This window comes from Perognathus longimembris, chromosome 28 (genome assembly GCF_023159225.1).
Source record: "Perognathus longimembris pacificus isolate PPM17 chromosome 28, ASM2315922v1, whole genome shotgun sequence".
NCBI classification, from domain to species: domain Eukaryota; kingdom Metazoa; phylum Chordata; class Mammalia; order Rodentia; family Heteromyidae; genus Perognathus; species Perognathus longimembris.
Window position 1 is genome coordinate 12,120,893 of NC_063188.1, and position 26,491 is coordinate 12,147,383.

General features: G+C 40.2%; 1 protein-coding gene across 6 annotated transcripts in view; it reads left to right on the forward strand.

Moving 5' to 3' along the window:
• Arhgef6 (Rac/Cdc42 guanine nucleotide exchange factor 6) overlaps window positions 1-26,491 on the forward strand; it is a 117,769-nt gene that overhangs the window by 89,123 nt on the left and 2,155 nt on the right. For 3 of the 6 annotated variants that reach the window (XM_048336946.1, XM_048336951.1, XM_048336952.1), the window contains 12 exons: window positions 3,309-3,447; window positions 6,509-6,568; window positions 9,741-9,887; window positions 12,394-12,480; window positions 13,214-13,292; window positions 14,458-14,603; window positions 15,693-15,830; window positions 17,577-17,597; window positions 18,987-19,080; window positions 20,343-20,420; window positions 23,016-23,115; window positions 26,324-26,378. In XM_048336946.1, coding sequence (XP_048192903.1) covers window positions 3,309-3,447; window positions 6,509-6,568; window positions 9,741-9,887; window positions 12,394-12,480; window positions 13,214-13,292; window positions 14,458-14,603; window positions 15,693-15,830; window positions 17,577-17,597; window positions 18,987-19,080; window positions 20,343-20,420; window positions 23,016-23,115; window positions 26,324-26,378 — 1,144 coding nt within the window. The remainder of the gene's footprint in view (window positions 1-3,308; window positions 3,448-6,508; window positions 6,569-9,740; window positions 9,888-12,393; window positions 12,481-13,213; window positions 13,293-14,457; window positions 14,604-15,692; window positions 15,831-17,576; window positions 17,598-18,986; window positions 19,081-20,342; window positions 20,421-23,015; window positions 23,116-26,323; window positions 26,379-26,491) is intronic. The other 3 variants (XM_048336948.1, XM_048336949.1, XM_048336950.1) reach the window with 3 other exon arrangements.

A 26,491-nucleotide genomic window follows, 5' to 3' on the forward strand; every position in this document is an offset into this window, starting at 1 on the left:
TTTTGCTTTTGTTGCCAGTCCTGGGGCTTGGACTCAGGGCCTGAGCACTGTCCCTGGCTTCTTTTTGCTCAAGGCTAGCACTCTGCCACTTGAGCCACAGCGCCACTTCTGGCTTTAACTATATATGTGGTGCTGAGGAATTGATGTGGTGCTGAGGAATTGATGTGGTGCTGAGGAATTGAACCCAGGGCTTCATGCGTATGAGGCAAGCACTTTACCACTAGGCCATCTTCCCAGCCTGATGAGGACATTTCTTGTCAAAGTTGTTACCTCTGCCTCTGACTTCCTTTCTTCCTTCCTTTCTTCCTTCCTTCCTTCCTTCCTTCCTTCCTTCCTTCCTTCCTTCCTTCCTTCCTTCCTTCCTTCCTTCCTTCCTTCCTTCCTTTCTTCCTTCCTTTCTCTTTCTTTCTTTCTTTCTTTCTTTCTTTCTTTCTTTCTTTCTTTCTTTCTTTCTTTCTTTCTTTCTTTCTTTCTTTCTTGTCAAAGTGATATACAGAGGGGTTACAGTTTCATATGTAAGGCAGTGAGTACATGTCTTATCCAACTTGTTACCTCCTCCCTCATTTTCCTCCCTCCTTCCCCTTTCCCCCTTCCCTATTACCTTCCATCCACTAGTAACATTTTTTGTGTCCCCAATAATCAATATTTTAATGTAAGATCTATGTTGCCTTGAATTTTTAAAAATTGCTTTTTGACAAGCCTAGAAATTAGAATGCTGCATGAAAAGTAATTCAAAGCATTCACACACACTTGCTTTTTCTTGCTGTAACTCTTGCATCAGTTAGAGTATCAAGGATGCAGCATTTAGTCATGGAAAGAAAACATAAGACTGGTTTAACAAACCAGAAAGAAATTAGGAGTGTTTTCTTCCAGATTACATTTCTACTCAAATATACTTTCCAAATCCAAAAAGTTTAGATGTGATGCATTTCAAATCTCTCTATGCAAGTATTCTCTTTGCTATAAATTAAACATCAATTGAATATTCATTAAAGTGAAAATCTCAGGTACTAGTATCTATCTATCTATCTATCTATCTATCTATCTATCTATCTATCTATCTATCTATCTATCTACATCATCATCATCATCTATCCTGGCACTGGGGTTGAGCTCAGGGCCTGTGTGATGTCCTTTAGCTTTTTTTTGTTCAGGATTAGTACTCTACCACTTGAGCAACAGGTCTATTTCTGGCTTTTTTGCTGGTTAATTGCAGATGAGAATCTCAGACTTTCCTGAATGGGCTGTCTTTGAACCACAATGATCAGATCTCAGCCCCTTGAGTAGTTAGGATTATAGGTATGGGCCGCAGGCACCCAGCACCAGTAGTTTTTAAAGATGAGATTCTAGCAAAGTATTTGCCCTAGAATAATGATAATGATAGTAATAATAATGTCAATGGCAATATTACCACATGTATTGACTACTTTACAGTGTATATATCATTTTCTGTAGAGAGGCAGGGTGATGATGTGGAAAGACTGAGAGCTTGGTTTTTGACCAAAGCATAAAGCCCACTATACCCACTTTCTATTACTGACCCTTCCTGTTTCTTATGTTTATCATTTATAAAACAGACATACCACCTATATTGGAATGCTACTGTGAAATTAAAGAAGAATGAACACTTGTAAAGATTGTAGCATAAATAGTAGCCTTCAAATTCCACTAGTTTAATCTGTACCATTTCATTACAAAGAATGTCTTACCTCTTTTATAGAATCATTTAAGGCTCAGATAACCCATCCAGGGTCTCTAAATCCAGGGCACTAATTCGCCATCAATAACCCATGCAACTAAACTGGGAAAACTGATAAAATGGCCAGCAGTAGTTATTCAGTGTGACCATTCAGATGTGATATAGCTTCTAGGAAGCCATTGTCAGTTTTTTTTCTCTGATGTACGTGTGCTACTGTGTGTGTTAGCTGAACCTCCATCCTTGGCTATTCACAGAAGCCAAAGAAGGAGAATGTTTATCATTCATTATCATTTATAGGGATTACCTGAAATTCATTCCATCTCACCCCAGTACTTTATTGCCAATGACAAATTTAACACACTTCACAAGTTGTTGGCAACACATCACAATTAGGGACCCAAGACAGGATCTAGGAGGAATAAGTAGGCCAGTTTTCAGTAGAGGGTTTTTCTTCTCTGTCTCTGTCTCTGTCTCTGTCTCTGTCTCTGTCTCTGTCTCTCTCTCTCTCTCTCTCTCTCTCTGTGTGTGTGTGTGTGTGTGTGTGTGTGTGTGTGTGTGGTAGGAGGAGGTAGTAAGAAACACGGGTGAGGCCAGTAGGCATGTAAAATATTAAAACTTGACTTTGTAGGCATTTACAAGTTCTTGAGTATGAAAGCAGTGGTAGTTTGCATGATGCTTTGCAGACGAGGGTGTCTGGAAACCAGACGACCAGTCTGGTTTATTGAAGTGAGCCAGATAGCATGCAAACATGTCCTGGACTTAGGCAGTAGCAATAGGAATAGAGAGGATTAAACAAATCCAAAGGAGATTTGGAGCCAGCTAGATGCACATAAGCAACCAAGGACGGCAAAGTGGTCAAGAGAGAAGGCAAAAGTTTCAAGTTTGGTTGTCATTTAAGCAGTAGGTTTCTTTCTTTGATTACACTTCTCTTAGGTGTATATTAAAATATCTTCAGGGCTCAACACCCCTGTGGATGGAAAGGAAGCAATCTGAACAAGTGCTAAAAGGCAGAGAAAGCAGCAGCTGAGAATTACAAGTTTGTAGTACATAGTGTGTGAAATATTCTATTTTTCCCCACCATGTTTCTGCCTTGCAGAAGCATTCAGGCGACCTGCAACACTGCATTCAGATTCTAGGTAGCCAGCATCCTGCTACCTGAATGTAGGACTTGACTTTAGAACATTCCAAGGGAGTGACAGAGAGAGCACTTTTAACCTTGGCATCTGAATAGCAAACAATCGTTACAAAAGAAGTGACTCAGAAAATAAGTAAAGCTGAGGTTGAGGTCATTTAATAGACTCTATATCCCATTCCTGTTGTGCAGGTACCCTAAGGCTGGGGGTTCTTGTTTTGTTCTCTACTATGTCCTCATCAGAGAACAGTGCGTATAACTTAGTAGGTACACAATGAGTAAATACCAGGGATTACAAGTGTCTGGCTCATTGAACAAAGGTTTGTTGAACCAAGTTGAAATTCGTTGAATAGCATTTAGGCTGGTGAAATAGTTTTATTTGATTTTATATTGTGTGAAGTACTGCAAAATGGTGTTAGGCTAACTCTTTGCATGAGATCTTCAACAGTGACATAACTATACTCATTCTTTTGCTAGTGATGTTCTGGAACAGTTCATGGAAAATCAAGGCGCATCCAGTCCAGGTATCCTCATTTTAACAACAAGCCTCAGCAAACCATTCATGCGCCTAGAAAAATATGTTACTCTTCTGCAAGAGTTGGAACGGCATATGGAGGTAAGGGGAGAAAAGTTTTTCTAAGCTCTTGCACCAAGTGATGGTCCTCTGCTCTGGAGAAAACAGCCAGTTTGACTCTAGCTGGGTCTTGCTAGGGATCCAGAAAAATGTCTTCATTTCAGAGTTTTCTTAGTTAGAGCTTTTCCTAGACTCCTGGTTTCCTTCTTTATACAACAAAATAAGATCCTTATTCTTTCCTACCAGCCATTCATGATCATTCCTCCCGCCCCTCTTTTGTCTCTTATAATCCTGTTCTATTGCTTCCTTCAAGTCTATCCTTGCTTATTGACTTACATTTTCCTCTTCTTCCTCCTTCCTCTCATCCTCCAACTCTCTGCTTTATTTCTTCTGCTGGTCCAGAGCTCTCTCAGCTTTTTACACTCATGTCTAGGGTTCCAGTACTTGAGCCAGACCTCGAATTCTATGCTTTTTTATTTCGTGATACTAGGGTTTGAACTCAGGACCTCATGTTTGATATGCAGATGCTCTACCACCTGATCCATAGCCAAGCTCTCCTTTGCTTTAGTTATTTTTCCGATAGGGTCTCAAAGTTTTTGCTGGTAGGGCCAGCCCCAGACTGCAATCCTCTTATGGCCTCATGTACCGCTAGGATCACAGCTCTGTGTCATCACACCCAGCGAATTGATTGAGATGGAGTTACACTAACTTTTTTTACTATAGTAAGTGTGAACAGTCCTTCTCCGGAATTTTTCCTCCCTGAGTAGCTGGGGTTATTGCCAAAGTGTCTAACTACTTAGATTTTCTTTTGTCCTCATCTGTAGATGATAGTTCATTGATAACAAAACCTAGAGATCTCTTTTCTGGCATATTAACTAACTTTATTGTGTGAGTATCTGAAGTAGAAGATATTTACTGCGAACAGGAATGTGTTTCTTTTTAGAACACTGTGATCATCCAGTGTTCCGAGTCTGGATTACACTGGAAGATTGTGGGAGTCCTTAAAGATTAATATATGGGCCCAATATTAGCACATCTGTGCATATATCAATACATTTATACCAAAGTACCCTCCCATTTCTTTTTACAAAATTCCAGTTTACTTGTAACAGTTGTAGTGTAGCAATACTCTTCTAAGTGTAGCAATTTATAGCAATGTCTGAAAATTGAGTATTTTTTCAAGATCAAAATCGTGTTGTGATTAAAAGCCAGTTGGTAGGGACAGCTCCCTGAGCTGTTCTTTCACAATTGTACTGTGCATCGGGTATGGAGGTATGGGCGGGAGAGGCTGTGTTTACCCTAGTTGCTCTTCCTGTGTCTGGGGAAAGGGTTTTGAGGTTTTAAAAGGGTTGATTATCTTTAAAGAAAAAAAGGTTGCACAGTGCCAGCAGCACTTTGCAAGGATTCAAAGCATCTTCTCAGAGTGAAACCACATTCTCAGGGTATTTGACCTGCTGTATAGTTGGAGGGCAGTGGAGAATGGGTGAATAAAGCCTGCTGGGATTAACTTCCAGTTGGGGCTCAGGAAGATATGCTAAACCAGTTCACTGAACCTTTTGAGCTTTGCCTCCTGTTGCTTATCACTAAAATCCAGAAAGTAATGGCCTTGGTTTGTTACTTCTCAGGACTGATGTACAAAGAGCACATTTAATTGGGAGAGAATGTCTTTAGCCTCCAGCAGTAGATGTATCTGTCACCAGCATTTCGATCTCGGCCTCTCTTACAATGGAACCGATTTTGAGCCCTCCCTCCACTTGGTCTTATTGGTGTTGGTGTCTTTCTGTTTCCCACCATCAGATAACATATCTGCTCAGGATACCACTGCAGGAGACACTTTATCCAGGCTTCTGAATGCTTGGCATGATTGCTGCTTAAAAGCAGAGTCAAACTTGAAAATCTTAGTTGTCAGCTATTTTGGGTAAAGAGGAATTTTTCCATATAGTGCTACAAAGTGACTTTCCATGAGTGATCTAGTTCTTGATGTGGCTCAGACCCCTAGCCTGTTCAGACCTTGTGTTTTCTACTGAGACTGGTTGAGCAAAAGTGGCCTTCTCATTACTCCAGTTGAGTTCCAGGGGTGGGGGGTAAATTTACATATATTCCCAAGGGAGATATATCTGCACGTCCCATCAATACTTACTATTATACTGGTCAATGGAATATTTATGATAAAAAATTAACAGCAAAAAAGGAAATGAGAACTCTTACCTCAACAACTATACCTACTCTATTACTAAACAGATGTTATGTTACTATCATAAAAGTCAATCATACTGTACGCTGATGGAAGGACTTAAAATAGACTAGGGAACAAATGCAGTCATGGTATTTAGTGTACACTACGTGGAAAATAAACTATGCAACTTGTGGGCAGGGATGGGAGAGAGAAACTGGGGGAAAGTGAAGGAACGGGGTGACATTGTCCCAAAACAAATGTACTCAGGTAATGAGTAAGGGGAATAGTAACCCCACTGTACAACACCTTAATAATATTATTATATTAAAAATAGACCAGCATTTTGAATCTTAGTACTTCTAATAATGACATAATTAGTAAGTCTTCTTTAGGCTCACAGTTCTATAACTTTTAATGCTAGTATAGATTCACACTATTACCACCAGAGTCAAGATACAGAATAATCCCATCACCTTCCAGAATTCCCTCCTGCTACCCTTTTGCAGCTGCACCTTCCTTGTACCCCTAACCTATGGCAAATGGTAAAATCCATTTATTTCTAAGATTGTATATATTCTCTGTCTCTGTCTCTGTCTCTGTCTCTATCTGTCTGTCTGTCTCTCTCTCTCTCCCTCTCTCTCTCTCTCTTTTTCTCTCTCTCTCTCTCTGCCCATCCTGGGGCTTGAACTCAGAGTCTAAGTGCTGCCCCTGAGCTTTATTGCTCAAGGCTGATACTTTGCCACTTGAGCCACAGCCCCACTTCAGGCTTTTTAATGGTTAATTGGAGAGAAGAATCTCAAAGACTTTCCTGTCTGGATTGGACTTGAACTTGGATCCTCAGATCTCAGCCTCCTGAGTAGCTAGGATTATAGATGTGAGCTATCAGCACTCAGCTCTAACATTGTTTCTAATGTATTCCTTGAATAGGATACTCATCCAGATCATCAGGATATTTTGAAAGCAATTGTAGCGTTCAAAATGCTCATGGTAAGTTCTGTCATTTTCTATATTTTGGTGCTGAAAAGTAATTTGTGCATGTCATTTTTCTTTCTTTTGTATGTGTGTGTGTGTGCTGAACCTGGGGCTTGAACTCCAGTCATCACGCTCTCACTTGGCCTTTCTGTTCACAGCTGGTACTCTACCACTTGAGCCACACATCTACTTTTAGCTTTTTGCTGGTTCATTGGAGATCACAGTGCCCCAGACTTTTCCGCTCAGGTTGGATTTGAACTGTTATCCTCAGATCTCAGGTCTCAGTCTCCTAGCTAGGATTACACGTGTGAGCCATCAGTGTGCAGCCCTTGTACACAACATTTTCTTCTTTATGCACAGGTCTTTAGAGTGGAAACAATAAGCTTTCATGACAGTATTGCAGTGATTGTTTCACTTCATTTTGTCCTCCAAAAATCATGCTTACTTAGAAAAGGTTACCAGACTGAGGGTATAAAGCAATCACATTTGAAGTCTTGGCCACATTAAGCACTGGTGTGTAGGTGGGGGGTTTCCTTAGTCTCTTTGTCTTTACCCGCCATTGCTCATCCCCCATGACATACCTCATCTAACTCATCATTACGGATTGGGTGCTATACTGGATTCAACTATTAACATCAAAAGATATGTTTAGGGGATGGGAATATGGCCTACTGGCAAAAGTGCTTGCCTCGTATACATGAAGCCTTGGGTTCGATTCCCCAGCAGCACAAATACAGAAAAAAATGGCCAGAAGTGGCGCTGTGGCTCAAGTGGTAGAATGCTAGCCTTGAGCAAAAAGAAGCCAGGGACAGTGCTCAGGCCCTGAGTCCAAGCCCCAGGACTGGCAACAAAAAGATATGTTTATTCTTTGCATATGAAAAATATATCTTTCATAAAAGGAAAAAAGCATCATACTAAAATCTAGCCAGGTTATATAGATTGCTACCAAAGGCATCTGTAATACACCTTGCACATCATGATTAATGTGTCTTTTTGATCCCTATGTTGTAAAACCACTTGGTACCATTTTAGAAGGAAAGAAAGCTTTATTTTGGGTGATTAAGTTTAGCTACATTTTTGACATTTCTGTAGCAATATGAGTGATTTGGCCAGTGTGCAGTTATTGATTCTTGATGTAATGTTATGATGTCATCTCCTTTAATTCTTTTGAAATGTCAGGCGTTGAAGTATCAGCAGGTAACAAGTTCATGGTTAATCAACAAGTTGAAGAACACTTAGGTATGTGTGTAAATATGCTGTTGCTCTAGGTCTAAGATAGTCAACTATTGACATCTGTACATTGCTCACCCTAATTGAAGAGCCCATGACATTTGTTATAATTTGTATCTTTATGTTTCCTATGTAGAGAGAATGGGAAATGTCTCCTTAAAAAAACTGTCATTCTTTCTGATCATATTATAAACTTCTGATGTTTATAGTATAGTTATTCCCACTGTAAGTGCTTTCTGTAATTTTCTTTCTTCAAATTATTCGTTTAACTGACGGAGGCAGCAAAGATTTCATAGAAAAATTACTTCCAAAAAACTGTACATTACATTCACTTGGAAAGAATAACAACATATGGTCATATGCTTATTTTTTGTGTTCATTTTGGAATAAATGCTACTGAGTTATTCCAAGATAACTCACACTTTCTGAAGCATGGATATATATACACTCATGCGCATACACATGCATATATAGTATTTATGCTTCCCATATTGTTGGCAAGCTGGAAATTGTTTTTTGGTGGAAAGTTTGAGTTTGCCATCATGAAATTCAACAGTATCTCTTTTTCTCCAATCCTTTTAGAAGTTAAAGTTAACTGACTATTTTTATGGAAATCTATGCTGGCTCCCTAAACCAAGTACAAGACAGTATATGTGTTTCATCCAAATTTGGTCTAATTCATTGTGGCATAAAGAAATTTTGAATTTTTGTTTTGTAATCTCTACATAATGTTTGGAGTCATTTTGGTTTTGTTTTTATTACTATTGTCATGGTATTACTTTGTTAGAAAGTGAGCCTAAGGGCTGGGGATATGGCCTAGTGGCAAGAGAGCTTGCCTCGTATACATGAGGCCCTGGGTTCAATTCCCCAGCACCACATATATAGAAAATGTCCAGAAGTGGCGCTGTGGCTCAAGTGGCAGAGTGCTAGCCTTGAGCAAAAGGAAGCCAGGGACAGTGCTCAGGCCCTGAGTCCAAGGCCCAGGACTGGCCAAAAAAAAAAAAAAAAAAAAAAAAGAAAGAAAGTGAGCCTAAGTCAGAAAACTAAAGTTGCGTTGTAACTTATGCCCTCCTTACTTAAAGATAGAGCCACTGGGTGCCGGTGGCTCACACTTGTAATCCTAGCTACTCAAGAAGCTGAGATCTGAGGACCATGGTTCAAGACCAGCCCAGACAGGAAAGTCTGTGAGACTCTTTTTTTTTGGCCAGTCCTGGGCCTTGAACTCAGGGCCTGAGCACTGTCCCTGGCTTCCTTTTGCTCAAGGCTAGCACTCTGCCACTTGAGCCACAGCGCCACTTCTGGCCGTTCTCTGTATATGTGGTGCTGGGGAATTGAACCCAGGGCCTCATGTATACGAGGCAAGCTCTCTTGCTACTAGGCCATATCCCCAGCCCTGTGAGACTCTTATCACCAAGTAACCACCAGAAAATCAGAAGTGGCATGGAGGGTCAAAGTGGCAGAGCGCTAGCCTTGAGCAAAAGAGCTCAGGGACAGTGCCCAAGTCCTGAATTCAAGCTCTGAAACTGGAAAAAAAGAAGCAAGTAGACAGTAGCAAGAGAAGGGGTAACAACCATATTTGAAACTACTTGTTTCTGGCCTGGGTCTACTTAATGGGATTTTGTAGCTTGTCTCTCCAGATTCCTTATGGAAGAGAAGAACAAGCTCTTTCTACCCTTTTTGGGCCGGGGAGGTGGGGGCGGCTTTGGAAAGATGAAAAGTATCTGATCCTCACAGAACCTTTAGAAAGTCAAGGCTAGAGATTTGGTAGATTCGATTGTTTTGTCTGTTCAGATGTGTCTGGTTATAGGATTTCAGGGAGAGAGATATGAAGGGATACAATGGGAATTGAGAGTCAAAAGACCACATCTTACTTTGATTTTGTTTGGGGGTCTGATGGATTTCACACATCTATTTCATATGAATTCCTGTTTTGTTCTGTTGTGTTTTGCTTTTGTAGGGACAGTGCCAAGATCTGAGGAAGAGAAAACAACTAGAGTTGCAGATACTTTCCGAACCTATTCAGGCATGGGAAGGGGAGGATATTAAAACTTTGGGAAATGTGATTTTTATGTCACAAGTAATGGTGCAGTATGGAACCTCTGAGGTAAAGTGTTTCAGATTTCAACATTGTTCCTTCCATCGTTTACACTTTTCTTCCTTTGACTTGTTCTTCTATCAAGGTTAAATGATCAAATATTCAAATCAGAAACTGCACCTATTCTTTGATCCCCCCCCCCAACTCTTCCAGCTATTCTGAGAACTGAGGGAAAGAATAAGTGGTGATCCTAGCTTCCAAAAAACTCATTATTCAAACAAACTAAAACACAAGTAACAAGTTGGAAACCAATTGAACATTCAGTGTTAGATTAGGCAGTCTTATCACTAGTCTCCATCCAAGTTCTGAGAAGGGAGAGATGGAGAAGACCTTGTGGAGATAAGAGTCAAGATTATTACCCAAGGAGAGAACAAGAATGTGGCTTTTTTCCCCCTGCAGGATAACAAGGAAGGGAGACTGATGGAAACAAAAGGAGTACTTCAGGTATGGTGAGACGAAAGATTGACGGAACCAGGTTCTATTGGATCTTGCACATCAGGGGCTAGAGTAGTTTAGATAGATGCAGCAGGCAAGAAGAAACAATGAATGGAAGAGTCCCAAGCAGCACAAAAACATGGGGAAAGAGCTGTTTCTGTGTGACATTGTCAGGTGGGGATGAGATTAGAAATAAGATGGTGGTAAAGGAAATGGAGCATAAGGCAAAAGTAAGACACATGCTTAGATGAGAAAGTCAATGAGAAGGGCTAGAGAAGATGATGGATGCCATTTGAGCCCAGTGCACTTTAAGTGGACTGTAGCCATCTAGTTGGAGATGTTCTGTAGGCAGCTGGTAAAGCACTATGGGAATGGGGGCAAGAGGGTGGAATAGCAACAGAGATTCGGATGTCCTTGACAGATATGCCTTCCTAGGAAGTGAATATGTAAAGGGAAGCACTGGGGATGAAGATGGATTATTTCTTTTAGGAAGGGGCCAAGGGAGGGGAGAAAAGTTGATTATGGTACCTGGTGTGATTTATCGGGTGTTAGAGTTGTCTTTCTTCTCCCCAAACATCTTACTATACTCTCTGACATGTCTGTGGCAGAGATTCATTACTTTGAGATAATAAGCAATCTCATTGAAAATGCAGAGACCCTGGGGAAAGTTAATGCCCTGAAGCTAACTATTAGTCATTCACATGTTTGGGAAAAACCCCTTGGGTGAAAGGAGGAGGAATCAGTGCAAAGACAAATAGGAGGGTTGAAAAGAATTGGGGGTTGTGGTGTCATGGAATTCCTAGAGGAATACTTGAAAGTGGCCAGCAGGCTGAGTGCTACAGGAGGTTCAAAGGTCAAGGAGTGTGAAGACCAAGAAGAAACCATTGGATTTTGCTAGAAGGCAGTTATTGATGACTTTCAGAGACCAATAGGGGAGTGCAGTTGAGGAGGGATCAATGAGAAGTAAATGAAGACAGCGAGTAATTTGGCAATAAAATGTGTAGAAATGAGATATTATGTACAAGGAGCCACATGGGGGAAACAAGGCCTTTTAGAATAGGAGATGCGTATACATTAAAGGCAAAAGAGGAAAAGAAGGAAGAAAAGAGATGTCTGTAAAAGGAAGCAGCTAGGCAAGTGAATGATTTGAGAGGATGGTGAGCACTTGTTCTAACACTGCAATCAATAGATGCAAAAATTCCATTTGGCACAATTACCCTAGTGCCCATCTCCATCTCCCTCTTCTCCTCTGATTGCCCATTTGTTTAAGGGACTCATGTGCTACAGTTTCTTCAGTGCCACTACCAAAACCAATCTTGCATTATATAGTGCACTATAAAGTGCCAAGAGAGGATTTTGAATGTGCTCACCATAAAGAAGTGATACAAATTTAAGATGGTATGCAAATTACTCTGCTTTGATCATTATACAAGGTGTACATGAACTAAAACATCACATTGTACCCTGTAAATATGTACAAGTCTTATATGTCAATCAGAAAAAAAAAACAACCATAAAATTTGGCTGGTAGTGTTGCTCAGTGGTAGTGTGGGCTTTAGCATGCATGAGACTCAGGGTTGGACCTCTATTACCATGCCCACACAAAATCACACAATTCAAACAACTATAGTTACTATTTTGTTTTGCATGTATATAATAAGTATCCTGTTCTTGATCATTACATTACTTTTATGAATAAAATTTACTCAACACATTAGTACCTAATTTGTTTCCTTTTCTTTTTAAAAATAGCTTCGTTTGACTACTTTTAAAGGAAAAATGATACTCTTTTGTGAACCTACAAAGTTCTTTTGTGCCCAGGATGTGTGCACCATACAAGCTATAGAAACTGTGTTACTTCCCAAAAAGGAGAGACAGGTGGCACATTTATTTCCATTTCAAAGTAAAGTTTGAATCTATTTCATGCTTTGGGGTTGAATTTCTTCTTTCTTTAATTTCTCTTAGAATTACTTTTACTGGTTTGATTAAGGTCTATGTTACAATGCAATGACTCCAGAAATTCCTAACCCAAAATATGTTTGATTTTTATTCTCTGTTGTATGTTTTCATTCTTTCTTAGGACAAAGAGGAGCGGTACCTTCTGCTGTTTTCAAGTGTCCTGCTAATGTTATCTGCCAGTCCTCGGATGAGTGGTTTCATCTATCAGGTTGGTAGATTTCATATACAGCAAGTAACAGGAGCCTTATGAAAACAGGCATCTGTCCAAATATGATATTTTCGGTATGACGTTAAAAGCTCTCACCAGCAAAGGCAGAATGTTCTGACCCTTTTTGTTTAAAATTAAACAGCTTATAAGAACAGATGGTCCTTAAATCAAAAACCTCATATCAGTATCAGTTTGTTTTGAATCTGTGCCTACAAGCTAGGTTTTGAATGTATAAATAGAAATCTAAGCCTACAATTGAATAAATTTGCAGCACCTTTTGGCAAGTACGTATAATTTATAACTGAGATAATAGAAAACTGGCACTTGCTACAATTGTCTTATTTCAGCCGTATCACATTGTTTTAGGTTTCTAACATTCAAGTCACTTCCTTCTGTTTTTTCCCACAATAGAGAGGATTATGACATTACTGCCTGTTCTACCAAGGCCTGGCCTTTACTAATTTCCACAAAATTTGAGCCTTTCTTTTGCTTGCTGATTCATGTGAAAATATGTAAGAAAAGGAAACTGTTTTGTAGTTAATTACAACCCCTTAATTTCCTCTTCCCTCCATCCCCATTGCTTTCTTGTCTGGTTAAAATTTACAATAAGGAAACTATTGATCGACTTGAAAAACATATCTCGTCCTAATTTAGCAGTGATTCCTGAGAGGGTCAAAAGTCTAAGAGAAATACGTTTTATCACAGAACTAATGGGAATGTTCTTTTCTCATAGGGGAAAATAACAGTAGCAGGAATGGCAGTGAATAGATTAGATGACATTGACGGGAATGACTGGTCATTTGAAATCACAGGTAGGCAATTTTCTCTTTTTTCAGGTAGCTACTTCAAATCCTTTTTGGAATGAATTGGAGTTTAAATAAGTAAATGCTATCATTTTCTCTTATATAATTCATGAGCACGTTTTATATGGAAATGGTAAAGTATATTCCATTTCCTGGGATAAGTAGGATATCGAGTATAGAAGTCTCTGGGTCATTTAAAAGCCTCAGCTTTGCCATTAATTTCAATAGTCTCTTGCATAAGAGCTACATGTGAGAGCGTAAAGAATAACAAAATGGTGGGTGTCAATGTGATTTTTTTTTCTCTCTCTCCATCCTCTAGTCCATGGACTTCTATCAGCAATCTTATTATCAGAGACTGCATTAGCAAGACTTGGTTATGTGTCTAAAAAGTGCTGAAAAGTACTTTCTTCACAAATTAAACAAAATTCCATGTCTTGATAAGGCACCCTGATATTTTGGACTATCATCCCTTTTGCCAGGCCTGTTACAATTTACATTTAATAGGTACACTTACTTTTGCACTGATAAGGCACACTAGCGAGCACTGGGCTAATGGCCCTGACCTTAGTCGTACTTGTCTTTCTCAATAAGAAGCCTAAGATTTTATATTTGCCCAAAGATTGTAGACAATCTTAGTTGGGCTTTGCTCTAATTCTATTACCTGGAGAACTAGTACACTATTCTCATTTTAAACTATGAACTAGCTAGAAAACATACTTAAAATTTCATATATTTATTATCACAGCTTATCTGGTCCCTATCTAGAAGTTTGAAAAGGTTTTCTACAGGTAGGCAGATGCCTGAAAATAAGTAGCCAAGTTCTAGTTGCTCAAAATATATTTATTTCTTTAATCATTTTTGTCAGTTGTGGGGCTTGAACTCAGGACCTGAGCACCGTTCCTATGCCTTTCTGTGCTCAAGGCTAGCACTCTATGAGTTGAGCCACAGCACCACTTTTGGTTTTTCAGTGGTTAATTGGACATAAGAGTCTCAAGGGGTACTTTCCTGCCCAGGCTGGCGTTGAACTATGATCCTCAGATCTCAGCCTCCTGACTAGCTAGGATTACTGGCGTGAGCCACCAGCGCCTAGCTCAAAATGTATTTATGAATGAAACAAACTCAATGGTTCTCTGGCCTTTTGTTTTCAAATGTTCCCGTTCATTGGATGATACAGGTAACATAATAGAGAGAATTGTGGTCCATTGCAACAACAACCAGGACTTCCAGGAATGGTTAGAGCATCTGACCAGACTAACCAGGGGACCCACCTCTTGCAGTTCATTATCCAAAACTTCATCATCATCATGTAGTGCTCATTCCGTAAGTAGTCTATTTGTGCAGTTCAGGAATTGTTGAGGCAGCAAGCATGCCCTTTGTTGTTGGACAGTCTATATTTGTATATTTTGAAGTACAGTTAAACCTCATTCATTCTGATTTCTCATTGTGAAGCCCATTCAAATTAACAACAAATCTTGTAACTAAGAACGTAGTTCACAAATAGAGCACTGGCCTTTCATAGTCAAAGCCCTGGGTTCTATCCCCATGCCCCTCCTACATTTTTTTTCACTTAGAAGTATTCAAATTTATTCACTAGCTTTCAGATAGCCAGAAGACCTGCTAAGATGTTTTAGAGATGAATGAGATTCATTTAGTGGCTATTAATTCTCATATTCATAATGTGCTAAAAGTTTACTTCCCTGAGTGTTTAAACATCTTCATGTATTTCACTCATGCTATTGCCTTCCCTTAGTAACTTTCTTAGAAGGCTCTGTTAGCATTGATTTTTTTTTTTCTGAGTTGTCGTAGCGTTTGAATTGATGAGATTTTACTGTACTTATTGAGTGAACTGGACAATATGCTGTGTTATCTCTCTAATCACTCCAACCTGTAATGCCAAAATTCCTGTTTCAAGTGCTGTGTGTTGTGGGGGGAAGTATGGACTTTGACATAAAATCTCTGTTCACTTTTTGTCTTTGTCAATGACTTGCTAGTTACTTCAATTGGCTGAGTTGATGTTGGGGATTTTTCTTATGAAATAGCTTCTATTTAAGCGTCTAACGGAGTTCCAAACACCATTCAACTTAAATGTTACCTAATACTCTATTTTCCTCCCTTACAGAGGAAAACAGAAATCTGACTTGAATGAAATCCAAGAACAAAAGAAAGTGAAAGAGAGAGATACACACACACACACACACACACACACACACACACACACACAGAGAGAGAGAGAGAGAGAGAGAGTGAGAGAGAGAGAGAGAGCGCAAAACCTGCCTGTTCTCAAACTAGAGACTGTTTTTCCATCTTTCTCTTCCTATGGCTGAGTTTTCTGGTCCAAGGAAGCTATTGTTATTCTCTTACTGTGGTTGAAGGTTGGGTTCCGAAGGCAGATTGCCAACATCTCATCAGATATTTTCCCAGTCTTTTAGCTCTATTGGACAACTTCGAGGACCCTTGGAACCTCTTCAAATTATAAAGCCATGGAGTTTAAGTTGTCTACGACCTGCACCTCCACTTAGACCATCAGCAGCACTAGGTTATAAAGAGGTAATTTTGCTACATATGGTATACAGTTGTGTAGCTCATTTCAGATAGTTCAGTGAGAATGTGCTAGAATTTATGATAGGTGGTATATTGAATAAATCCTGAATTGCTAGATGTAGTGATTTTTGTTTTGTTTCTTCCCCATTACCCATCTACCAATCTTTATTGAATATTCATACTACCTGCATTTCCTTGTCTTGTCCTAAAGTGCCTCTGGTTTAACTTTACATGATTATAATCATTCTTTAAATTAGTTAATCATGCAAATACACCTAAAACAAGAACAATTTTGGGCTGGGAATATGGCCTATTGGTAGAGTGCTTTATACATGAAGCTCTGGGTTCGATTCCTCAGCACCATATATATAGAAAAAGCCAAAAGTGGTGCTGTGGCTCAAGTGGTAGAGTGCTAGCCTTGAGCAAAAAGAAGTCAGGGACAGTGCTCAGGCCATGAGTTCAAGCCCCAGGACTGGCAAAAAAAAGAACCATTTTATTAAGTGTTGAATTTCTAATCAAACAGATCCAGTTCTGTATTTTGGAGTATTTTGATCTATTAAACCAAATTAATAAAGTGTTCTGAGACTGAACTATGTGTCTAAATTGTGAAACTGATATTTGCTACAATAGGAAAGGGAAAAGAAAGAATTTCTTGAAAAGGATGTCTGTTTTTTTATTTTATTTTAAAGAAAGGCTTCTAGGCTCCAACCTTGTAGGACATTTGCTATTTTGGTAGTGTGGATTTTTTTAAGTGTGGTGGTTTTAAGGTGGTCATTTTTTTCTTTAAGAAATTGCAGTCAAGAAATATCAGCCACCAGTTTCCTTAACTATATAGCGTGTGGCCATTTACAAGTAGTATTTTTTTTCATATTGCTTGTTTCTGATTGTTTCAGATTTCAGAAAAGTTCCTCATATGTTAAAAACTTCTCTTCAAATGGGTCTTTTTGAGTGAAGAGTGTGTTGGTGATGGCTACAAAATGAGCCTTAGAATTTTGGTGCAAAGTCAGCATATGATATTATAGCAAACATATGTTTTGATAATGTAGGCATTGCCGAATGTTGAGTCTGGTTTGATTGAAATCACCATGTGTCTGCTCTGATTGTTTCCTTCATGCCTTACTGGAGTCAAGATAGGACAATATTTGGTCCCTGGAGGATTTTGTTTTTGGCTCTTTCAACCTGATATTGTAGGAGACTTGATGCATGAGCTAGACTTCGATTACATACTTCTATTCAGAATTTGGCCAGGAAAGAATCCCAAGATTTGCTCTAAGAAATCAGCCTGAAATTCTTACAATCATCCAGTTTTCTTCTTTGATTACTTAAACCAGGAATGTCACTTCATTATTACCCCTTTGTAATGATGGATATTTTGTAATATCAGTTACTAAATTCAAATTGAGGTGAGCTTCAAAGGGTAAAGATGACTTAATCCCTCACATAACTAATCTAAAATCTAAGGCATGATCACTTCTGCACGGGAATAGAGTTATTAATATGTTCTTGCTATAAAGTATGTATTTCAATGATTTTCAGCATTTGTTATCATGTGCAAAATTGTATTCTTTGAACTTTTGCATGATGATATTGCATCTGAAACTAATGTGGGAAATGTGATGATATTCTCTCTGTGTAATTTATGATAACACTAACATTTCAAATGTTGTTTTAGAATTATTGATAAATGGATTTGGTCATTATAACCATCGACCTCTCACGCTCATCTTCTCTTTCTTTACATATTCATTTTAGAGGATGTCTTATATCTTAAAGGTAAGGGTAGAATGATATCTTTGGCTTACAGTGACATTATGTTGTGCTGTAACCTTTGATGAATGGAGCTTTTCCTTATAGTTGTCTTGTTCCTTGTTCTAACTGGTGACTTAAATATGAAGATACAATTCTGACATGTAAGTACTTTTCTTCAAAAGGCAGACTTGTGTGAGATAAATATAAAAATGCCATTGTATGTGAAATGCCTTAAAAAGCCAATTTTCCTATTTAAAAAAATCTTATTTTTGTCCCATGTGAGTTTTTCATGTCATCTGTTTTTAAGTCTGAGTAGATCACTGTGGCTAAGTGAAGGAAATTACATTCTGTGTCTCAGAGAGACAGACAGAGAGAGAGAGAGAGAGAGAGAGAGAGAGAGAGAGAGAGAGAGAGAGAGAGAGAGTTATGGGGCTTGTACTCAGGGCCTGGGTGCTGTCCCTGAGCTCTTTTGCTCAAAGCCAGCACTCTATCACTCTGAGCCACAGCTCCACTTCCAGTTTTTGAGTGGTTCATTGGAGAGAAGAGGCTTAGGGGATTTTTCTGCCCAGGCTGGCTGAGAACTGCAACCCTCAGATCTCAGCCTCCTGAGTAGCTAGGATTACAGGTGTGAGCCACCGGTGCCTGGCTTGTTTCATATATATTTTTTAAGGTACTAATTATTATCTACTTATCCCATGTATAGATTGCATGGAAGACTAGAACAGATAAGCATGAGAGATTTTTCATAAAGTGTAAAAATCTATTTATTTCGAGGTTGACAATGAACATATTTTTTTCAATTTGGTGTTTATTCATATGGCAAAAGCAAATTAAGTAATTTCCATTTCTTTGGTCTGCTAATTAAAACTACAATTTATGCATATATAGTTAAGTTTAGCTGTAATTATGTTCTTAACCCCAAATTATTTATCAAGAAATTCTTTTCTCTGACTTTGGCGAAATTAGTGTCTCTGCCTTAATTTTCCCATCTGACACAGAGAAATTAAATTTCTCTTTGTGGGAATGCTATAAAGAAATCTTATTTAAATAGTTTTTGAAGCTCTTGGAAAAAGATAAAGGCAATGTTAGTTACAATTGTTATTTAATTCCCATAAAAGTGTATCAATGGTTAACAAAGTAAGAACTATTCTTCTAGGATTGGCATCTATTATTGCTTTCTCTGCAGACAGTATCCTAAAGACATTCTTATCCCATCCCTGTAGCATTACTTCTGTTTTATTTAACCTTTCCAGAGCTTATTGGATCCATTTTGTTGGGTGTAGTATTAAATTTTGATATACTCTAAACTACAGCTGTCAACGTAACAGAGAAGCATTTTATTGAATTTCATTGGTTCTATGTCAAATTCATAATTGGAGGAGACTTTTAATTTAAAACCCTTTGTTCTTACAGGAGTCTAGTAAAAGCCCCAAGACAATGAAGAAGTTTCTTCATAAAAGGAAGACTGAGAGAAAAACATCTGAGGAGGAATATGTGATTAGGAAAAGTATGTGTTTTGTACTTTCTGAAACTTATTTATGGATGCACTAACATGAGCATTTTTTAAGCAGATAATTAGAGCAATTTGTTCTCAGCATCATCTGCTAGAAAGATACATGGAAAAGTTTGGTCACCTCTAAGACTTTTGAATAGGCTGCCTCCTGCTGCACTTCCTGTCATCGTAGGCATGATACCGAACATTTCAACCCCCCACTGGTTTAGAATCACTAAGGGGATCCATTTGCTATAGCTACATTTTCCCCCTTCTTACTTTTTGATGCTAGAGATATTTTCTTGAGCAGAAATAGATTTAGATCGGAAGGCTGAATCTCAGCTGGCCAAGAAATGGGTCTGCTGACTTCTAAACATAGGCTTTATTTAGGACGGACTGCAAAGTCAGTCAGCCAATTGATACATATGTATTTTGCTCTGAAACAGTGAATAATATACTTCGGGACACATGTGAGTCAGTGATGTCTCACAAAGAGGTATCAGGGACTGTGTGTATGAATAAAAATAGACAGTTTGGATAAATCTTTGTTGGACTCCAGCTTCTGCATATCCTCCCTGCACTCATACTTGAGGGTGTCCATATGAGCGTATTAATGCAGTGCTACCATCCCAATCATTTGAAGACTAAGTTGAGGAAGGGATAAGGGAGGAGAAAGAAGCAGTACTGGCTAGAAAGATGGGTGAGATTAATGGAGACCATTTTCCAAAGAAGATGAACCTTGAAATAGAGAAGGGAAGAAGGCCATGGTGTGCTGGATAAGAGCTGAAAGCAGAGCCAAACCCAGTGTTGTGATACTGGCCTCCAGGTGATGACCGACAGAATCCCAGTTTAGAGCTCTGCTATTCAGGATCATGCCCCAATCAGCGATGAGCCCACTGAGGCTTCTCACAAAGCAGTGTGTGGTTGCTGTCACTCTTCTCCATCCTGAGTCTTTTGTCAGTCGTGGGGCTTGAACTCTGGACCTGGGCACTGTCTCTGAGCTCTTCAGCTCAAGTCTAGATCTCTACCACTTGAGCCACAACACCACTTCCGGCTTTCTGGTGGTTAATTGGAGATAATCCAATCCGATTCTCAGATCTCAACCTCCTGAGTAGCAAGGATTATAGGCCACGTGTGCTCCTGGCATCCTGAGTCTTGAGCAGCTCTTTTGCCTGCCTTTCAGAAACGCTGCCTGGGAAGGGCAATGCAGTGTACTGCATTATTTGGAAGGTACAAGGTGTATATCTATGAAAAGCTATGCTAATTAAACTTGACAGGTACGGCTGCTCTGGAAGAAGATGCTCAGATCCTTAAGGTGATTGAAGCCTACTGCACCAGCGCCAATTTTCAGCAAGGTAATGGCTTAAGTAGGCTCCCTCCGACCACTTTCTCTAATGTCTGATGTCTCATCGTCATCGTCGTCACTGCACATCGCATCTTAGGAAACAGAAAAGCAGTACAAAACGGGGCTGCAGGGTGTGGAAAGCAGCTGACTTGCTGCAAGGGAACAGCACAGGCCTGTATCTTTCACATAAGGTGGTTTTTAGCTAACAACGGTTTGTTTACCCACTGTTGCTTTTCACCAAGAGAGAAAGAGATGCAAGAGGGAAAAAGTTGGAGGTGATGAAAATGAAGACAGGTTAAAAAAGTCATTCTTTTTTGAAGTACATAGATACTCTCAGCAGCACTAGTTAAGAATTAAAGAGCCCAGAGAGTTCCTGTGTCTGTGAACTGATGCTAATCTCGTCTTATAGGCAGATTTGGAAAGGAAGTCAAAATACTATCTTTGATCAGCTGCATATTTAAGCAAGCAATGTTTTACCAGACCCAAGTTTCAAAGTTGCTCTGAAAATCTGGAAATGTATCTGCACAGCAGAGGTTATTCAAAATGCCTGATATTTATTATGGGGCTATTCTGTGAGGGTATTTTCCCCCAACGACTTTAGAGTTAGATATAATGCCTCCTGGTACAATCTTGTATGTTTGAAAAGCCAAGTCATGTGGGCTTTGCCTTATGTCTTCCGTTATCATAGGCATTCAGGATACTATACCTTTTTGACAGTTTTTTTGGGGGGGTAGGTCATGGGGCTTTAACTTGGGGCCTGGGTGTGTTTCCTGAGGAGCTTTTGCTCAAGGCTAATGCTCTACCACTCTGACCATAGCTCCACTTCCGGTTTTTAAGAGTCTCATGGCCTTTCCTGCCCAGGCTGGCTTGGACTCAATCAGATCTCAATCTCAGATCTCAATCTCTAGAGTAGCTAGGATTATAGGTGTGAGCTGTCAGTCATCAGTGCCCAGCGGTGAGGTTTTTTTCTCTCACATCTGGATAAGACACAAATACTACATATGCTATCCTTGGCATAGCCACCAACCAATCACTTGGTTAGGAAAGGGATTGTCAAGTGACTGCCTTGCCGTACTCTTCCAAAGCAGCACACCCCTCAGATTGTCAGGAGGAAAAATGGCCCATGTGGAAGCCAATATGTATAACCCTGAAGAGGGACACTTTGTGCTTCACACACAAAACCTAGTTGTGGCTTCAGACCTGCTCAGTGCTGATTACAAGCTACAAGGAGTCAGGAGAGGAAAATGACAACACTTTTGTTTTTCTTTATCATGAAAGCTAGGAAAAAGAGGGAGACAAGGAGCTATGTCATACAAAATCTAACCTCCTCTGTCCTTCTCAGCACTGTTCTCACCTCAGTAGACTCCATCCTTCTACTTAGTGGAGAAGGCACAGTGTGTGCAAGCTGGAATAAAGAGGCACGGATGCTTTTGCTCCTCCTCCCTTGTCTCTTTTTTGCATATGAGAAGTATCTAGTGCCAGGTGGGCAAGCACATGTCAGAGTATTTCCCTCTAGCCCAAATTTTGTGTTCCTCCTCTTGGCTTTTGCTGCATTTATTGCAGTCAGTCAGTCTTCTGGGCACTTATGAAGTACCAATGATAGTGCTATTTCCTGGACAAGCTCAAGATAGCGTCTCACCACAGGAAAGAAAGCATCAGGTGAAGGCAGTGAGTGTGTCCACCTCTGAAGGACACTGGCTTAGGAGACATGAGTCCAGGGACTCTGGTGAACCAAGGATTAGGTACTTGCATTCCTATGGATAGGCTTCAGAATGAGGGAGAGGTTTATGGGGCAGGAGAGCTAGTTACCTTATTCTGTGATACCTAGAGACAGTCTGGGCAGAGACTGGTGAGGGCCTACAGTTTTCTGTTTCTTCATTTTTTTTTTTTGCCAGTCCTGGGGCTTGAATTCAGGACCCGTGTGCTGTCCCTGAACTCTTCAGCTCAAGGCTAGCACTCTACCACTTTAAGCCACAGCTCCAGCTCCAGTTTTTCTGGTGGTTAGTTGGAGATAAGAGTCTCATGCATTTTCCTGCCTTGGCTGGCTTCAAACTGAGATCCTCAGACCTCAGCCTCCGGAATAGCTAGCATTACAGGTGTGAGCCACTGGCACCCAGCTGGACCTACCGTTTTGATAGTCTTCTAATTACACACCCCACTGGAGCTCAAAACTTTTCAGTGATCCTCCATGCCCTTAAAGGAAAATAAAGAGAACACATAAGCAGGAATGACGCAGTGCTACCCTCGACTTAATCTCTACGAATAACGGAAGAGCAGTGTGTGGGAGAGTGTGTCACTCCTTAGAGACTTTCAGGCACAGTGCTATCACTGGTCAGCTCTTGGTTCTGCATGAGGCAAAATGGAGAAAGGTAGGGTCTTGGGGTTGAGAGGAGCTCTTACACTGTCCTTCTGGCATTATCTGGCCATGTAAAATTCCTCATGTCAGGAAAATGTCATTAACATCTAATAGCCAACTACCTTCTGGATGCAAGGCAGCAGCACTCGAGGCAGAAAGTTCCTGTGATAATGATAGTGGAAAGGAACCGAGTCCGGTAGATGACAATCAGTCCTAGTAACTCCCCTCTTACCTTGCAACTCTCTGCAGGTGCTCGCAAAGATTCTGTTCCACAAGTCTTACTCCCGGAGGAAGAGAAACTCATCATTGAGGAAACCAGAAGCAATGGACAGACCGTCATTGAGGAAAAGTGAGTAGAGCAGGTGATTCTTTGCCTTGGCTTGTGTGGGGGACTGCAAGAAAGATCTGATAGGGCACACATGGAAGAACTGTTTCTCCTCACCCATGAATGAGGCCCTCTGTGCGGAACATGTGATTGCATCTGTAGCACGGGGAAGGGGGATGGGAAGCAGAAGCAGTGGGACAGAGCCTTGCAGAGCAGCCAGCTCCCGTGTAGCATAAGCAGCTTAGGAGCATCTGAAAACACCACTGCTCTGGATGGGTTTCTAATGGCTAGGAAGGCCAGAATGCTGATTTCCCCACCCAGAACAGCCAATGTCTCCCACACTTTTGAGTCAGGGGCTGAATTTTCCCATTGACCTCTATTTCACAGTAATATGTGTGACCTAAAAGGGAAAATCAAGGTGAAATACCTATGGCTCAGAAAATAAACACAAAGTAGCAAATAATTCATTCGCTTAAACTTGAGTCATTTCTGAAGTCAGACCTGAATCTGCATAGGCTAGCAGATTTCACAGTGCTTGGCATCATCAATGTATTTTTACATCTGATGTGTGAACCGAGATGACAAAATTGTAAAGCACTTGGGTACAAGAGAAGAAGAGGCCTGGTTTAGCTCTCAGTTCTGCTACTTATTGTCTGTATGATCTGCAACAAGTTCTTTTGCTTCTCTGTGCCTGTTACCTCATCTATAAAATGGCAGTAATACTCTCATGATTGTTGTGTGATCAAATATAGTAAGTATACATTAAAATAATGACATATTATATAATTAATTATTATATAAGTATGCTATTATTATTGATACTGATCTTCTCAATTTGTGAGGACTTCAGGAAATGTATTAGCCTTTCTTTCTCCTTCCTTCCTTCTTGTCTCTCTCTCTTGCTCTCTCTCTCTCTTGCTCTCTCTCTCTTTCTTTCTCTTTCTCTCTTTCATGTTTTTACCAGTCCTGGGGCTTGGACCCAAGCCCTGGGTGCTGTCCCTAAGCTTCTTTGTGTTCACTTGAACCACAGCATCACTTTCGTATTTTTCTGAGTAGTTTATTAGAGATAAGAGTCTCACAGACTTTTCTGCCCTGGCTGGCTTCCAACTGCAATCCTCAGATCTCAGCCTCCTGAGTAGCTAGGATTATAGGCATGAGCTACCAGCATTAGGACCTTATCGTCATTTTATATGTAAAGAAACCAGGATCAAGACAGGAGATGAAAAGTGATCAGAAGAGGAGGAAGTGGAGCCTCGATCTATAAACTCTGTTTTGAGAGAGCTGGCGAGGAAAGACTGTTCTACAACATAGTCAAGGAGCTTTATCCTTTGTTGGTTGTGTGTGTGTGTGTATGTGTGTGTGTGTGTGTGTGTGTGTGTGTGTGTGTGTGTGTGTGTGTGTGTGTGCATGATGGTACTGGGGCTTTTTCACTCAAGTTTGGCAGCCATATATCCACATCCAGTTTTTTGCTGGTTAGTTGGAGATAGAGTTTCAGAGTTTTCTACCCAGGATGGTTTTGAACTGCAAATACTCAGCTCTCAGCTTCCGGAATAGGTAGCATTTACAAGCATGAGCGAACAGTGCCCAGTTCCTTTGTTGTTTTTCTGGTGGTATATGAGATCTTTCAGAAATAATTGCTTGACTTTGTGTCATGTGAAGCCATGAGGGGTCAGAGAAGTGAGACATGTCTCCAGACCCTGCTTGTACTACAGCCTCATCATACCGTGAGTGATAGTTATCCTGGCCCAAAGCTACTGAAATCAAAAGGTTATGATGGAAATGAATCTTAAGAACTTGAAATCATGGAAGCAGAGTGTACAGTCATGATTGACTGAGGCTGAGAGAGGGTGGAGGAAATGAAGACGCATTGGTCAAAAGGCACAAAGTTTTGCTTATGCAAAGTGAACACATTTTTGGAAAGCTAATGTAAAATAGATGAGTATAGTTAATACTGTCTTGCACGTTTAGAATCTTCTGAGAGAAGATTTGAAAGTGCTCTCAACACACACACACACGCACACCAATTACATGCACACCAATTACATGCACACACACAAATGGTAACTATGAGGTTACTAATGATGAATATGCTCATTAGATGAATTTTGGGCACTGCTTCATAAGGTAAAACATACATGAAAACATCATGCTATATACTCTAAATGTATATTTTTAAAATCAGTTATATAACAAGTTGAAAAAGCAAAGTCTGATTATGGCCCAAGTCTCTTGCTTTCTTTTTTTCTTTTTTGTGTCAGTTACTGGGGCTAGAATGCAGGGCCTAGATACTGTCCCTGAGCTTTCTCCACTCAAGGTTGGTTCTATGTCTCTTGAACCAAACCTCCACATTTGGCTTTTGGCTGGCTAATTGGAAATAAGCGTTTTATGGACTTTCCTGCCTAAGCGGACTTCAAACCACGATCCTTACATCTCAGCCTTCTGAGAGGCTAGAGCTACAGATGTGAGTCGCTCACACTTGGCTCCAAGTCTTTTGTTTTGTTTAGACAACTGGAGGGAAGTGTCAAAGGAGAAGGGAAGTGGAGAAAAGGCACCAAGCCTATGCACAGAATGAGGCTGGGTGGTGATTGTTTTCCCATAAAGACAGAGCATATGAGAACCATTCAGTTACAGCACCACTTCCCATCAGCTAGAAAATCCACAGCTTTCTAGGATCTGTACTATTTTTTTAACTGGTCCTGGGGCTTGAACTCTGGGCCTGAGTGCTGTCCCTGGGTTCCTTTTGCTCAAAACTAGCACCCTCCTACTAGAGCCACTGTGCCACTTTGGGTTTTCTGGTGGTTCATTAGAGATCAGAGTCTCCCAGACTTTCCTGCTTTGGCTGGCTTTTTTTTTTTTTTTTTTTTTTTGCCAGTCCTGGGCCTTGGACTCAGGGCCTGAGCACTGTCCCTGGCTTCTTTTTGCTCAAGGCTAGCACTCTATCACTTGAGCCACAGAGCCACTTCTGGCCTTTTCTATATATGTAGTGCTGGGGAATCGAACCCAGGGCTTCATGTATACGAGGCAAGCACTCTTGCCACTAGGCCATATTCCCAGCCCCCTGACTGGCTTTGAACTGCGATCCTCTAGATCTCTCAGCTTCCTAGTAGCTAGGATTACAGGTATGACCAACTAGTGCCCAGCCAGGATCTGCTCTTTTACAAAGTTAAATATTGCTACTTAATAATACTTCACTGCCAGCTGTTCATCTCTGAATTTTCTCTCTTTATTCTAGGAGCCTTGTTGATACTGTTTATGCCTTGAAGGATGAAGTCAAAGAACTGAAGCAGGTAAGAAACTATAGACATCATGTTCTCAAATGACAGACCCACTCTGTGTTTCTCATTCATTTATAGGTAAATGATATTAGGAAAGATCCAGGAGCAAGGCGATGAGGATAGAT